The sequence below is a fragment of the Lagopus leucura genome, unplaced genomic scaffold, assembly GCF_019238085.1.
Source record: "Lagopus leucura isolate 7727_CA_CO unplaced genomic scaffold, USGS_WTPT01 Super-Scaffold_73, whole genome shotgun sequence".
NCBI classification, from domain to species: Eukaryota; Metazoa; Chordata; class Aves; order Galliformes; family Phasianidae; genus Lagopus; species Lagopus leucura.
Window position 1 is genome coordinate 13,658,239 of NW_024962252.1, and position 16,121 is coordinate 13,674,359.

General features: G+C 41.7%; 1 protein-coding gene across 1 annotated transcript in view; it reads left to right on the forward strand.

The window, feature by feature from the left end:
• Window positions 1-13,019, forward strand: part of KBTBD11 (kelch repeat and BTB domain containing 11) — a 23,124-nt gene extending 10,105 nt beyond the window's left edge. The window contains exon 2 of the mRNA XM_042895177.1: window positions 5,238-13,019. Within this exon, the coding sequence (XP_042751111.1) occupies window positions 5,732-7,516 (1,785 nt within the window). The 5' untranslated portion in view covers window positions 5,238-5,731 and the 3' untranslated portion in view covers window positions 7,517-13,019. The remainder of the gene's footprint in view (window positions 1-5,237) is intronic.
• Window positions 13,020-16,121: the final 3,102 nt, after the last annotated feature.

A 16,121-nucleotide genomic window follows, 5' to 3' on the forward strand; every position in this document is an offset into this window, starting at 1 on the left:
CCATCCATCCATCCATCCATCCATCCATCCATCCATCCATCCATCCAATCTATCCATCTTCACTGTAAACTGACTGATGCTGTAGATGCAGAGATATCTTTCTCCCTTCTGTTGCTCCTTGTTTCCCGGTGTACCCAGTTCACGGACTGCATTTGTCTTTTTAGCTGTAGCACTACGCTGGTGGGTTGTGTACAGCTTCTCATTTAATGGTGTGGTGTTAGCCTCTGTCCCGATCTGGTTAGGTATACAATTGTATCAGTATCAGTTACGAAGGTAACCAAACTTTAGTTTGTCATAGACATGACCACAGGCTCTCACTTTGTATCTCAACAGTAATTACAAGGCTATTTCTAGAACTAGAGGGGATTCTCTGTTGCCATACCATTACCTCTGTAGTCCATTAGTGACAAAGGCATCAGCCCTAGAGCTTTCCCCAGAGGCATTGTAACCCTGCAAAGCCCTGCTTCTGACCTTCTTTTTTGTTAGACTTTTTTCTTCTATCAGATGATGACTTGCACTTAGAGATAACTTGCACTTAACCTTTCCTAGCTTTGGATTTTGTGGGAGTGTTATTTCCTTTTTGGTGTGAGAACTCCAGAGAGACACCACTGCTCCTTAACTACTTCTGAAGAGTCTAAACTGGAACTAGAGAATGTTGCTCTCCACAGATATTGCTGTTAAGAAAGCCGTTCTGTGGTCATGATGACTCCTCAAAACTTGTGTATTTTTAGTTTGACTTGCCAGCTAGAGTATCTGTTTCATCAAGATTTTGATAACATTTTTATTATGACTGATTTCCTCTCCCCTAATGCTGCCGGATGCACTCATACCCTTTTTTATCCTCTGAGTTCCTGATGAGGAACTGCTACCCACATGTTCCTTGTGTGGTCCGTAGTCATAAGCTGCATTTCTTAGATGTTTGTTTTTCATCTTGGTTGTATGAAAATGTTGCAGTTAAGAGATAAAAAGATGCATACCTCCAGTGCATACTGGGAGAAAATTAAAGCACCCTGAGAGGTTACAAGGAGGATGCATATGCAACTTGAGTGTGCATACATTGAAGGCATACATTCAGTAGGCAGGCTAAGACACTGGGAATATGTTGCTCCATTTTGAGCACTCCAAATTTTAAACATGGAAAAAAAAAAACCAAACATATTCTGCAGTTTTCTTGGTGAGCCTTTGAAAGACTTTTATTTTCTTAACTAGTAGGAAATTAAGCAAATTCAGTGGTTGAGGTCTAGAGTTTGAATCTGTGATAGGATGCAAGATTTCAGGTGCCACAAACAGCCACTTTCAGAGAAGTGGCAACTCTACTTTCCAGATGTTTTCTCCAGTTAGGAAAAACCTTTTATTTTTCTGAGATTTCACAGACCTGCTCAGTGAGCAGGAGTATAACAGACTGTTTTTATAAAGGAGAAAACCTCTTCACACTCAACTCCAGAAGATTTTGCCTTCTCCCAGACTGAGCTGGTTGTTCTCAGTCTGCACTACAGTACTGGCCAGTTCTACCTTTAACAGCCTTCTTTCCATTTTTAAAATAAACACAAGAGATGTTTTCTCTCTTTTGATTATTGTGCCTCTTTGGACTCCTTAATCGTCTCAATCAGATGACTCCTCTATCCTGAGGGAATTCTCCACTGGGGTAAGATTTGGCAGAACAAGTTTTTACAAAAGCATTTCCTGGACTAAGGTGGAGCAGAATGGCATTCTGTGAGATCTGAACTGGTCTGTGGTCTCTCAGGGAGGATAGCCTGTTAATGTAAATTAGAGTTGTTTATGATAGGGAAAGCTCTACTTTAATTTACCCTGGGACTGAGTCAGAGTAGTTTCCATTTGTGAACCAGCGAGCAATAACCCAATTCCTCCCACATGCACATAGTCCCCAGAGAAAGTGGGTCTTCCTAGAGGACAGGTTTTATGTCAGAGGTTATTGGCACTGGTCAAAAAAAGAGAAATAAATAGAGAGAGAACAAGGCAAAACAGGCATTTAATTTGATTTTATCAGAAGAGCTGCCAGACAAATGCTGTGCCAGGAAACTTTACCTGCAGCTCTTCATTACTTTTCCTCTGTCAGGAAAAAACTGTGCCTTCTTATCTGTTCTGTTAACTTGAGCAAAGTCTCTTAGCATCTGAGGTTGGGGGCATGCATCCAGGACATTGCAAGCATGTCACTGCCAAGTCTGTAAACACAGTTCGTGTTTGTTGGCAGTTCCTCTGACCATTAACATTACATCATCTCTAGGCCAAGCCCATGATAATGAGAACAGTTTCAGTCCATGTAATTTAACTTCTGACTTAAAAGACCCCAGTATAAAAGGTGACATCAGTCTGTGGATGCTATGTACTCTAGACAGCTTGCATCCTTTTCCAGTACTTACCCTGCTTGCCAGTTTTGAGTAAAAGTATTAAAAGCCATGTTGGTTTTAAGCCAAACTGTATCATCAGGAACTCTGATCTTTTAGAATCAGCAAGGTTATCATTTATCTTCCATGACTGTAAGTTTTGAACGCTCTGTCAGCAAAAGAGCAATACAACTTTTTGATCATTGTAGATAAGTCAAAAAAAAAAAAAAAAGAGAGAAAAAAACACCAAACCAGGAATGCAGTATTGTATTTCCATCAACCCCTTCCAGCTTCTTCCTGTTTTACAATATATTTGTGACCTTTCTTTAACTGAGAATCAGTTGTGTTGCTCAGTAGTGGGAAGGTTCTGCAGCTTCTGTGAATTGTTTTTTCATCTTTATATTTGTGTAATCCCTATACTTTGTTTGCAGCTAGGTAAAGGTGGTAAGATTTCTAGTGCAGTCTTTGGTTTGTGAGTTACAAAGTCCTCCAAACCCTCTTTTAGTTTTTCTAGGTCTCCAGCTTCCCTGCAGAGCTCTTTGTTGCCTAAATTGCATGCGATACTTTGATTCAAATCCTCATTATGCTCAGCATGAATTTCTGCATATTCCTGGTAGTCAGCTATAAATATAACAGAAGACAATTTTGTACAGAATTCCTCTGCTTGCTATTAGCAAGCTGTACCATCAGCCCTTCTTCCTCTAAGTGATTGCTCAAGAGGATGTTAACGCGAGTGTTTGGTAGGACTGTGGTGGGTGGCAGCTCTTTCTCAGTAATGTTTTAGTTACAAGGCAAATTTCTAACCAGGTAGATATCTGTATAGGGGAAAAGGTCTGATTATTGTGCTTGAGGAGGATCTCACCCCTTTTGTTTTCATTGCCTGAGAATTTTGAGAAGATCACTTTTTCTAGATGCCATTTTTGACAACTTCAAATGTTCCAATTGGTGATTTTCCTTTGAGATATGATGCAGGTAATAAATTTCATCATACACAGATTACCCTGGTGTGGCAGTTTCCTGCTTTTGACCTTTCTCATTTGGTCTCTCCCATTTTGATTTTGGTAGTATACTCTTTCAGTCGTCTTTTATTGTTTCACTTGCAAAATCAAGAAGTAGGCTGAGAGGTTGAAGCTACATGTAGAAGGAGAATGGAAATCCGGAGGAGAAGGTAGGATAGGTAGTCAAAGAAGTGAGCTATCTAGATCTACAAAAAATCATGATGTTGACAGCAATGGGGAAAAGCATATTAGTACCCTTCAGATGTTCATGACAAGGACGTCAGTCTTTCCAAGAACTGTATTGAGATACGAGTAGAATATCAGCCCCTGGAAGAGGAGGCAGACACAATATATTTCAATTACTTACTTACATTACATTGATATTATACTGGTAGCAATTTTCTTTAAATAACAGTACATTACAGCTTGGCATCCTAGATGTTTTTCAAACCATCTCCATTTGACATTTGTCATTTTGCAGGTGTCTCTACAGAAGCTATTCTTGGTCGAAGCTGACCATTGGCACTATGGAGTGCCTGGATCAGAAAACTGATTAATCTTAATACCTACAGTATAATAAAATAAGAAGTGGTTGGATAGTGAATTCAGTACTGTGAAGACTCACTGAAAAATAAAATTACATCAACAGGGATGCTGCCTAGTTTAGAGTTATTAATGAAGCAGTCTTACACATCCAGTGTACATGGAGAACGTTTCATTTCTCTTCATCCACGTAATGCTACAGCAGACAAGTCAGTAAAGCCTAACCTACCAAGTTAGGTTCTGGCCCTTGGAGATCTTGCTACTAAGTCTATTCAGAGTTCATAACATTTCGTATAATGATCTTAAATGTTAGATTTAAAAATACCTAAATGCGAAAATGGTTGTGAAATCTCTCTAGTTTTCAAATGCTATTTAAGCCTTGTAATAGTCTGAAAGGCTCAAAAAGCCAGAAATCAAACCACAGTATTGATTTGTCCTCTAATTGAATGTTCTCAAATGTAACAGAAAGCCTTTTGTAGGGCAAATGCACAAGACAAATACGTAGAAGACTGATCTAGTGTGCAATCGTGGCTGTCTGGATTTCATGTCTGTGTCAGAGGGTTCCAGACAATGTCATCCACTAATTATGTTTTCATGAAAAAGTCTCCAAAAGTTGGACACACCCAACAGTAGCTTAATGGGATAAATAAGTAATCTATACTGCAAGGAAATTACAAGCTATAATTTGCATAGAAAGGACTCAATCTTCTTTCAAATAGAACTTGGTCTATAGATCCCTGTTGCATGAAATCAAGTACTTTTGGACAATTTTTGTGTATTGTTTATCAAAACTTAAAGCAAACCCAGGAAATTCATAAAGAAACAAGACAAACTTTTTTTTGTTTTTGTTTTTTTTTGGTGGAATTCTGAGAACTACCTTTCTGAAATGTGGATAGAACTCATTAGTAATTAGGCTGACAGGGACTAACCTACTCAGAGCCATGCTTTACAGCCTGACATTTTCTCATTAAGAAAAGTCATGTTCTAGTGATCTACTGTAATTTTTACTCTTTTCTGCTTTTTTGTTAGCAGAAGTCTTAAATCTTGAACCAGGCCTATGAAGTTTGATTACATCTTGCTCATGCATTGTTGCTGTGTCTGCTGTTATATATATGTCAGATTGCTTTTGTCATAAGAAAATAAACTCTTTGGTTTGTTTTGTAAACAACAAAAGTTGTTGAGTTCTATTAGCATAATTGTGTAGGGTAACTGTAACTGTAGGGTGCTATTGATGTTATTTTAAAGGAAACATAACCTTAGTAGTCTTGAACTTATGAGTGAGCTGAGACTAAATCTGTTTTGAAGCTGATCAATTTTTCATGTTTGTTTTTTTTTTTGTTTCTTTTTTCAGGAGGAATGCATATGAGAAGCAGTGATATGAAGAAACCGTCTTAAAGTTCATGTAGAAGATATGTTGGCTTGTAGGAAATCTTCCAGAACAAATTGCAACCATTGTCTTCCCCTGAAGTAGCTGTACAAGATGAACAGGCTGTGATAATACTCCTAACTGTCTGACTTGAAAGGACATGTTTTCGGGTTGCTCAGCACGGTGTGGGGACCAGTTTCTATGAAAGGATGCTGCACATGAAAACTGTTTAAAATTTTCATATGATAACAGAAAAAACAGAACTGCTTTGCAGGTGTGATATTCATAAAGGGAAGACGTTCAGGTTTTCATGGGCAGTGTCTGACTGAGGAGAAGCCATTACTGGCCAGGCCGCAGAAGCTCAAGGCTCTCCAATGTCCCCCAGCAGGTGATGGGCATTCCAGTACAACCAAGACCTGTCCAGAGCAGCGCTGTGCAGCGCCAGAGCAGCTAGTGTGGCTGTGGTGGAGTGTGGCTCCATGGAGGGCAGCGGCACAGTGGAGGAGGAGGAGAGTGGGGCCGGGTCTGGAGCCCCACCACTCACCTTGTCCTCCCCCTGCAGCTTCAGCTCTTCTCTGTGCTTCAGCTCTGCCACCTCTGAGCAGGGGGCCCCATCACCATCCTCTACTGGCAGCCATGTGGTGGAAAGCCAGTGGGAGCTCAACAGTGTGGCCTCTGAGTCGGAGGAGGAGGAGGCGAGTGCACGAGAGCCACCAGCTGGCGCACAGCCTGCAGGGCGACCAGCTGAGGAGCCCGACCTTGTGATTGAGGTGTCAGGGCAGCGCATCCGGGCACACAAGTCGGTGCTGGCAGCCAAGAGCGACTACTTCCGAGCCCGCGCCTCGCGAGATATCCTGCGGGTGAAGGGGGTGAGCTACGGGGCGCTGAGGCTCCTCATTGACTATGTCTACACAGCCCGCATGGGCGAGGTGCGGCACGACAACCTGGCCGAGGTGGTGAGCGGTGCCCGTGTCCTCCAAATGCCCTGCGCCTTGCACTGTGCTGCCGAGGCCATGCGCGCCCAGCTGCGCCTTGACAACTGCTACCAGCTCCTCTGCCTGGCCAAGAAGCAACGACTGGCAGAGCTGCGGGAGGCCGCCTACCGCTTCATGAGTGACCACTATCTGGAGGTGCTGCGTGAGCCAGGAGTCTATGGCCGTCTCAGTGGGGCAGAGAGGGACCTTATTCTGCAGCGGCGCCTGGAGGCTGGACGACGCTGCCTGTTGGTGGCTGAAGTCAGTGATGCTTTCGAGCGGCCTGGTGGTGGCAGCCGACCACAGAGCCGTGAGAGCAGCCGCCCCCAGAGCCCCTCTTCTGTGATGTCTTTGGAGGAGAGTGGCTCCCTCATCCATTGCTACCATGAGGCCAGCCGTGAGTGGAGGGTGCTGACGCGTCTGCCTGAGGAGGCCAATGCCAAGGGCTGCGCCATGTGTGTCCTCCACAACTACCTCTTCTTGGCAGGGGGCATTGCTGCAGGGCCAGCGGGCAGCGAGCCACGGGCTCGCCTCTCTGACAAAGTCTTCTGCTACAACCCCCTCACTGACACATGGAGCCAGGTACGCCCACTGGCTCAGCCTCGCTCACAGCTCAAGCTGCTGGCTCTGGATGGTTATCTCTACGCTGTGGGGGGCGAGTGCCTCTTCACCGTGGAGAAGTATGACCCGCGGGCTGATCGCTGGAGCCCCGTTGCACCCCTACCCAAGGGAGCCTTTGCCGTTGCTCATGAGGCCACCACTTGCAATGGGGAGATCTATGTTTCAGGGGGATCTCTCTTCTACCGACTGCTCAAGTATGACCCCAAGCGTGATGAGTGGCAGGAGTGTCCTTACAACAGCAGCCGTCGACGCTCTGCCGACATGGTGGCCTTCAAGAACTTCATCTATCGCTTTGACGTGAGCAGCGGCCGTGGTGGAGAGCAGGGCCCAGGTGGTGGGACTGGTGCTGGTGTTGAAGTTTTCCGATACAACACAGTGGCCAAGCGCTGGAGCCAGTGTGCCAGCTTGCGGCCCAGCAGTGGCCCCATCCAGCCCTTCCGTTGTGCTGCCTTGGGTAACACCATCTACTGTGTCAACCGGACTGGCACTCTCCGCTTCATCTTAGCCCAGGATGGTGAGGTGGAAGCAGATGGTGGGCTCAAGGGTACCTTTGATGGTGAACTTCTCAAAGCTCCATTTGATGCTAAGGGCCTCCTCCTACCCTTTGTGCTCACTCTTCCAGAGAAGCTGGAGAAAGCAGGGGACCAAGAGGGTTCCCTCTCGCTGTGAGTGGCCAGCCTAGCTCTGGTGTGCTGGTCAGAGGACTGGGTTGCAGCTTTTGGGGAACACGCAAATTCACTCCCACAGAGGGGACCCTCTCCAGCATGTTTGCAGAGAGAAGGGGCTCCCTCCTTCCCTCTCCCAAGGTTTTGGTCTGGAAGTGCTTGGTTGTCACTTGGGTAACTCCTACTGTGTTGCCTTGCTTTGTGTGAAAAGCCGAGCAATCCAGAGGAGAAGCTGCTATAAAAGGATAATCTCTGGATTATGTTTGTGTCAGTTCCTGACACTTTTTTGCACCTGGAGTTCTAAAAATTCCTGACAACAGTGTCATAACAAAATGTTCCGATTAGTTTTGGTTGTGTGTATGCATGTAGTTGTGATCTGGGCTGGAGCCTCTTCTGCCACCTGTTTTCTTTTCTCTCCTGGATGATTCCAGAGGATAAGCACTGCTGGCAACATCGCTTAACTGTATTTGTTCTTATGTCAAATCAACTGTTTCCTCTGCTAGAAAAGTATAGGAAGATCATCTCAATCACAGCGTCTCAGTGCAATAGATGGTTTTAGGAAGACATGGCACTGTGTGGTCCCAGGAATTTCAACCATGATGATGTAACAGATACCAGACGTAAAGCTTTAAGCAACACAAATGTGTGCCGCATGTTCATATTTGGAATATACAAAAAAAGGAAGTTAGTTGTTTAAAATGCGGCGTGTCATGGCAGATATGAAATGTTGATATGTTCTTTATTTGAAAAAGGCAAGATTTCTGTATAAAAAGACACTGTTTTATTACTTTTTTATCAGAGATTTTAAATTATAACAAAAATGGACTTTAGCTGTTTGGACTGTGGCAGATTTACATGACCATGTAGACCACTAGAGCTGTGGGAAATATTTTGTACTTCAACTACTCTTTAATTAACTGCAGGTCGAGGAAAATTAATCTAAACCAAATGTAAATTCTTCAAAACTGTCTGCAGACAGCTTAAATGTTTCTTTGTATGTTCAGTACCCTGTGGCAAGAGGCTTTTCCAACTTAATGCAAGACCATCAAAGGAGGACATGGTAAACAGGAATGTGTTACACATGTTGATTTTATTGTGCACTAGCATGATGTTATTTCCCTATCTTTGGATTGAGAGACTGCTTTATTTATTTTGATTGATTGCTGTAATTAATAAGCCCTTGTCAACTGCAGTACATGCTGATGGCCTATGCTGTCATTGGGATTCCGAACCACTCAGGTGCTGTTTGTGGAGCAGCGTCCTAACGAGACACAACCCCAGAGAAATTCTTCTTGCCTGTGCAAAGTCATAGCATACTTTTTTTGTCATTTTACTCGGAACTGGAAAAGCTTAAACTGTCTACATAGACAAAGTATACTGAAAAGGGCACTTGCATTTATTTTAAAAACTTTATATATATATAAAAAGTCAATAGACAGACAAGGCAAATGTTTTAGCTTTACTGTAAACCACTGAAACCTTTTCTGAAAAATAGAACCAGTGTTTTTACTATTAGTGATTCAGCCTGGAATTGGCATGGACTATGGAAGGGAATTGTTTATATTCAAAGTTCTAGTATAGATTCATATTTTAGAAATAAATAGGGACCTTACATCAAAGAGCAGCAGATCTTTTTATGTTTTATTAAGATGTTTCCATTAGCAGAACATTAGCATTCTTATGTTATGGCTAGTTCCAAAGGGAGGCAGCAGGTTCTGTCCTAAGGGACACCATCTTCACAGAAGATGGTAGTGAAGTTTATAGATATTTCTTTCTTTTCCTTCCCAGTTTTTTTTTTCTTCCTGTTGTTTTTATTTTTTTTTTCTCCTTCACTATCTGTCCTGCATTTTAATACAGCTGATCTGATTTGCCATCTTTAGAGAACAGTTGTTTGGTTCTGACAGTTCTTAGCCACGCGAGCCCATTTCCAGTGAGCTCATTAAAGCATCTCCCAGGTGGGAGCTGCACTCTGATGCTTATCTTAGCCTCACTGCAGGACGGTGCAGTGGAATTTAGTGCCACAGATGGTGTATTTGTTAGTGATTAACAAAGAAACTGTCGGGTTTTTTTTGTTTGTTTGTTTTTTTCCTGAAAGATGATCTTAATTCTTTGACAAGAATGCTTGGAAATATTGACTCAATTAAATTACAGTGTTGTAGCTTGAGTGGAAAAGAAAATGATGTATTTGCCTTCAGCATCATTTTCTATTTTAACTGTAGAAGGTATTTAAAGCTGTGTAGTGAAATACTTAGGTGGATATTTAAACTGAAGACATAAGTGCTAGGCCAGGTTTTGAATTAGCAGTCACCACAAACGCCCAAGTGTCAGTTCTATCTTACAGTACCATGCAGTTTTGTAGTTCAAAATATTTAGTAGTACAGTTTTTATGTTACAGCATAGTAGGGAATCGAGCCAGCTTTGTCACTCCTATTAATTGGTCATTAATTAAGCATTCTCATTCCTGTTAATGCACGAAAATGCTGCTGAACAAGTTTTGAGAAGTCTCCCTGATTTGAGATGCAAAAAATATGTCGCAGACTTTGAGGAAGGAATGAAACACATCCTTTCTTCCAGAACTTGTTGCTATATACTATGAATAAATAGATTTGGAAGTAATCTTTACAGCATTATGTGTTTGCCAAACGTGCTGTGGTTTGTATTTTTGCTAGCTTACATCATTAGCAGAGATTGTTTCAAGTGCCTTCCCACTCCACTGTCACACAGTGAGAGCAGAGTCTGGTCTCCATTAGCAGCTGTCCATCATGCCTGTTTCCTTCCTACACTCTGCGTAATCACAGCCTGATGACTGACTACAGTGCTATGTTTCAGCCCACGTTTCCTACTCTGTGGCCTCTCTTTCCTCCCTGCTAAGCCTGAGGCAGATTTGCTGGAAGCTGTTTTTTTCTGCAGCTTGCGTCTTTACTATATTGAAAAAATTAATGCTTGGGTACTAAAAGCAGGATTTAAACAGACTTCAGGAGTGGAAGACCAGATGATGTGATACCCAGGAGCCACTGTTGTAATATGTTTGTATGGTCCAAACCAAAGTGCCATGCTACCCTCACACTGTTTGTCTATGTATAGCTTTTAAAGCAGTCATTTATATAATTGCCTGAAGGCTTCTGCATTTGCATGGAACATGGACACGGTGTTTGCTTTCTTAGCCTGCAATGATTTAACCCAAATCCCTGGAGGACTGGAGGACTTGGAGCTAATCCCTGCTCTCTAAATATTTGCATTACAGTATAATACAATGTTTTGTGTTATGCACTAGATGGCTAAAAATCTCAGAAATTATCCAGATAAATGAATTCAAACCGCCATCCTCACTGAGTGGTCTGAGACAAGCTGGAGAGCCATTTTCTTTCTCCATGAATCTCACAGTCTCCTCTCCCACCTTTACCAGGGCATGCAGGAAATATTTTTTCTGTGTCCTCTTTCCTAGGGTACTCCTGTTTTCCAGGTCATCTTCCAGAAGACATAGGCTTGAATTCTCCTGAGCAGAGGAAGGAGGGAACTCACACCTCCCACATCACGTGTGTGTATTCTGAAATCTGGATATTCGTAGAAGAATACTGATACCACATCCTGTAGCTTCTTTCAGGAACGAATCTCATGCAAAACTTTCAAAAGCACATACAGGCTCCAGTTCCTGGATGGGTAATTCATGATATGTTTAGTACGAGTTGGTGCAATGTGACAAGTTTTCTGGAGAAAGGTTTTTCAGATAGGCTCTGAATTTTGGATCTCCAGGCTGGGGTGAGGGGCTCCATGTACTGTACCAGGAGACTGCAGAGGTATTTTAGGTCCCACTCAGGGGCAACGCCTTGTTTAAGAGGCATGCACAGCATGGAAATGCCAGGAGCCTTCATTGCATCTAAATGAAATCCCTGCATGAATAAAGAAACAGACCACCTCAGCAAATGCTAATAACAGACAGAAATTTACTATTTCCACTAACTGGTTCTGTAAAAAGAATTTAATTACAGCAAAGCCTTTGGTACAAATTCTGTTTATTCTTGGAAAAAAAGTCAAAGGAATAATTAGCAAAAGAATAATCCTATTTGTGAAAACAGGCACTGCTAAGCAACATGGGAAGGATGCTAATCGTACCCTACTAATGAATAAAATTATGCAGCAGCTGATGTAAATTCTGTCCACAAAAATAAATCCTTTGCAGACAAGTACATGGTTAAATTTTAAGAATGAATTCTGCACATGAAAGCTGTAACTCTCCTGTGCTGTTTGAATGGCTCTCAGAGTACTGTATCCCAATGTTCACTATTCATGAGTGGCCTGTTGCTTTTCTTGCTTTATGGTATCCGTTCCATTGACTGCTCTGTAGATGGATTGCCCTTCATTACCACAAAGCTTAACATTGGCATGGGGATGATTTGCTTTGTGTCTGAAATGACGTGTAGTGCTTTCTCCTTGAATGAATCCAAAGGATTTAGAATTATCTTTCTTTGGGCTTTTTATTTTTTTAGTGGTGTTGCTTTTAGGAAACTTAAGAGGGCACAGGAAGGGAAATGGTAGTACAGTGGAGGAGCTGTGGTAACAAGCATTTAATGATTTTCTGTCTGCCATTTTTCTACACATCAGATGCACACTGGACTGAAAAGGATGGCTCTGTGTAGCTATTAACAGTGTGATCCCAAGTGCTGCTGTGGCAAAGTATGTTTTCATTTAACTATATTCACTGGCTCAACTCTTACTCTGTGATCATTTAATGAAGATTAGTAGTAAGTCCATAATAAAGTAGATTACTGGAACTATTCTGAATTGACATTACAGCTACTAAAAGCAGAGATTGACACCCAAATTCAGTAAAACCGTGCACTCAGAATATGTAATAATGCACTTTTCATTTGTTTTGGCTTAATGAATGGTGCTGTAAGAAGTGCTGGAATGAGCCCATCTGAATTAGGAAGCAGAAGGCTATTTTAGAGGCTCTCTAAGCTTCATAAATTACTCAGCGAGAGAAAATGGGAGAGTGAAGAAGGGGGAGAGGAGGAAGAAGGAGAACTAGGAAAGAAAAATACTTAGCACGTATTCAGTAGAAACAAGTAGCAGAGAAGGAAACCAGAGTTAGTATTGAGACTGTGATGATTATGTGACCAATTTTCTTTCAAGTATTTTTTAGGTAGCTTGAGTTTTTTATCTATTATGTTGTCGGTCTTGTCGTTCTGCACCTGCAATTCATCTCAAACAACCACAGTGTTCAGTAATCTGCTTTTTGTAGGAGCTTTGTGCTTTGCTTTTAAGTTTTGGTGGATAAATCTTGGACAAATCTGAAACCATAAAGTAACCATGTTGATGCTGCCACTTAAAACAGGTTAAGTCATGCAAATGCTTTAGACACTGTTCACAATTCAGGTGAATTACATGTGATGTATTAACAGTTCATTTTCAAAGTGTATATAGGTAAGGTCACTGTAAAGCTTTTTATGTATTCCAACTTATGCTGTAATGAAATAAATACATACGAAAGGCTTATGCTCCCCGTAGAGGTTTCTGACTAACTGTTGTTTTTTCTTTGTCATCCATTTGATCATTAAACAGTATCATGTATGTTCTTATCATAAAACAAAGGCAAAATTAGATGGATGATCACAAAGGCAAAATCTTCAGGAAATGTTTCACCATGCCCTGAATATTAGGAACATGAAATACTCGGTGGTGAAAGCCCTGTTTCAAGTACAGATTTGCATAAACTCCAGTTCCACTGATTTTTATTTTCTGTTATTTTTATTTTTTTTTCCTGGAAGAATGTTAAAATATTTACTTGTGACTGTTGTGTGCAGGTTTTCCCAGTGTGCTCTCCTTTCTATGTCAGACATAGGATTTTTGACAGCAGTAGATTTACAACAGTATAAGAGCAGAATCAAGCACAACTTGAGCTTAGGATGTTGTCTCCTACTTATTGTCTCATCTGTTATTTTGCTGAAATGATATCACAGAACCCTTTTGAAAACTCCAGAATCCATAGTGAGACTCAGTGGAGTTTGACATGGTATCATTCATGTTGCATGTAATTTTCCTTTGCCAACCCAATGTACAAGTTCTATCTATTTTGACTTTTTTACGTTTTCTTCATAACACCCAAATTATGCTGCTGGATAAACCAGGATAAATCAGGAATGACTTAACCAAATGTCTGAGCTTGCCAGAAGAGTTGTTTCATTATGTCCCAGAGTTTTGATCTGACTTACTAAGGATCTATTTAGGAAAAAAAGAAACACCTTATGGATTTAGGCAATCACTAATTCAAAGTGTATTTTTTGCATGTTTTCTTTTTTTAAAAAAAAACTTGATTTCATTACAACATTATTTTTTTTTTAAACTATGTCACTTTCTGTTTTTCTCTGAGATACTAGATACCAGGAAACATAGTGCCCGTGATGTTTCATGTTAAATGTATATTCCCTTTAGGTTCACTGACCATTGTCATAGAATGATTTGAGTTGGAAATTTAAAGGCCATCCAGTCCAACTTCTCTGTGATGAACAGGGACACTTACAAGAGATCAGAGTGCTCAGGGCCCTGCCCATCCTGGCCTTGGGTGTCTCCAGGGATGGGGTGTCCGCCACCTCTTTGGGCAATGTGTATCAATACCTCACCAGCCTTAATGTAAGAGACATTTTCCTTACATCCAATCTAAGTCTCCCCTCTTTTAGTTTGAAGCTATTTCCCCTTTTCCTGTCACAGGAGACCCTACTAAAGAGTCTGCCCCTTTATTATTGCCCCCTCATTCCTCAGGTTAGTTAGCCCATAAGCTCAAGCATCAAAACTGGTAAGAAATATGAATGGGCCAAAGAACTTATGTCACATTATGGCGCTAATTTTCTAGTTCTGAAACACTGCACCAACTGTGGCACAAGGATTTGGGTTTCAAAGTCACCCTGATTTGGGTGCAGAGCATTCCCTCATATCATCTGTGTCCAAGTATGATGCACATTTTTAACATGATGTTTAGCGTTTGTTTGCATGCATCCATGCATTTGTGCTTCAAAAATCACAAAGGTTTCTGTATGAAAGCATCCAGAGACATGCAGTGTTGTCTTTATTCAGTTGAAGGCAGAGAAGTCTTACTGGTAGACAAATTGCTTTTGCTCTTAGACTGCAAACAGTAGAGGCATGTATACTTGGGAAGTGCCATAGCATACACAGTAATTAGCAAATACACAAAAAAACAAGCTCATCAAACACGAGCTTACAACCTACAGATGTATGCTGTGGGTGGAGACAAAGGCAGCTAATTATTAGTAATTATTCTTGCTGTGACCATGCCTAGGAACAACCCCTGGTCTTGTTTCAGGGCCATGTTGTCCTGGCACCTGTAAACAGAAAAGAAACAAGTCAAAGACTAAATATAACTGGGTGGCTAAAAGTAGATCAGGGAAGCAGGGAAGCAAGTGGCATTTATTACTCAGCTATGACAACACCTGCAGGCTTGTGTTTGAAAAGAGCACGGAGAGCATCTGCACCTCCAACAGCACCTGCAAGCAAGCAGGCTCACCTCTGAAGGAGGGGAGTAGGCAAGACACAACAGTGACACTGCTTGGCAGCAAGGAACAGAGAGGAGCTGAACCAAGGCCCTCTGAATGACAGCTGTGCTGACAAGCAGTCCTTGGAAGGGTGCGAGGAAATGATATATGCCTGGCAGTCTTAGTATTTCTCCTCCACTGCTGTGCCCTCCGTGCTGAAGGTGACACACACAGATCTTTCTTCCCATTCAATTTTCAATTTTTTCTCCTCCTTCTCTCGTTTTTTTCCTTTATAATGTGTTCGATTTCTGTCTTGGCTTGAACGCTCTAACAGGGGGCTGTGAATTTGAAAAAATTACCAACGGAAACCAATTAAATTCCTTTTTATTTTACTTCTCTCAAGAAATCATTAGCTCATTAGTTTTCCCCCCAGATCAGGTGGGGCAGGCTTAATGCACCTGCTCCTGGGCAGAATGGTGCAATTTACCCAAGCAGCTTGCTTCCTAAGGAAAGACAGTTGTGAGCAGTTAACGAGTCATAAGGCAGATTTAAGGCAAGAGCTCTGTTACCTTTGTTAAGGTACTGGTGCTTTTATTTACTGTAGCTTGTAGCTCAGCAGAGAAACTAACTGCAGGATGACAGTACTAAGCAGGAAGAGGTTCTCGGAGGAATGGAGAACAGACTGCACTACTGCAAAATTAGGTTAGTTCCCACACCATTTAGAAATCATTATCTCAGTGCTCAGGGCATTATTTACTGACTGCTTGCTACTGCATTACAGATTCAGTTGTTTTATTGTTGTTTTTGAGTTGTTTGTTTCTTGTGGTTTTTTTTTATCGCCTCCCCCTGCTGCTTTGCAGTTCTTTGCATTTGTGGAAGAACACTGCAGAGCTTGCAAGCAGAAAACAACAAGAAATTTTAACTTATTTTCATGGGTAACTGAATCTGTCATCTGTGGTGATGGATTATACTTCTCTCTTGTCCTTTTCTAATTAAATAAAATGCTGAATCTTGGTTAGAAATGGAGAAGGAAGTGGTGAGATTAATAGTTTCTGAACCTTAGAGAAAACAAAGAAGACAATCAAGTTCTGCTAATGTTATTTGTCTCTTTTTAGATCATAA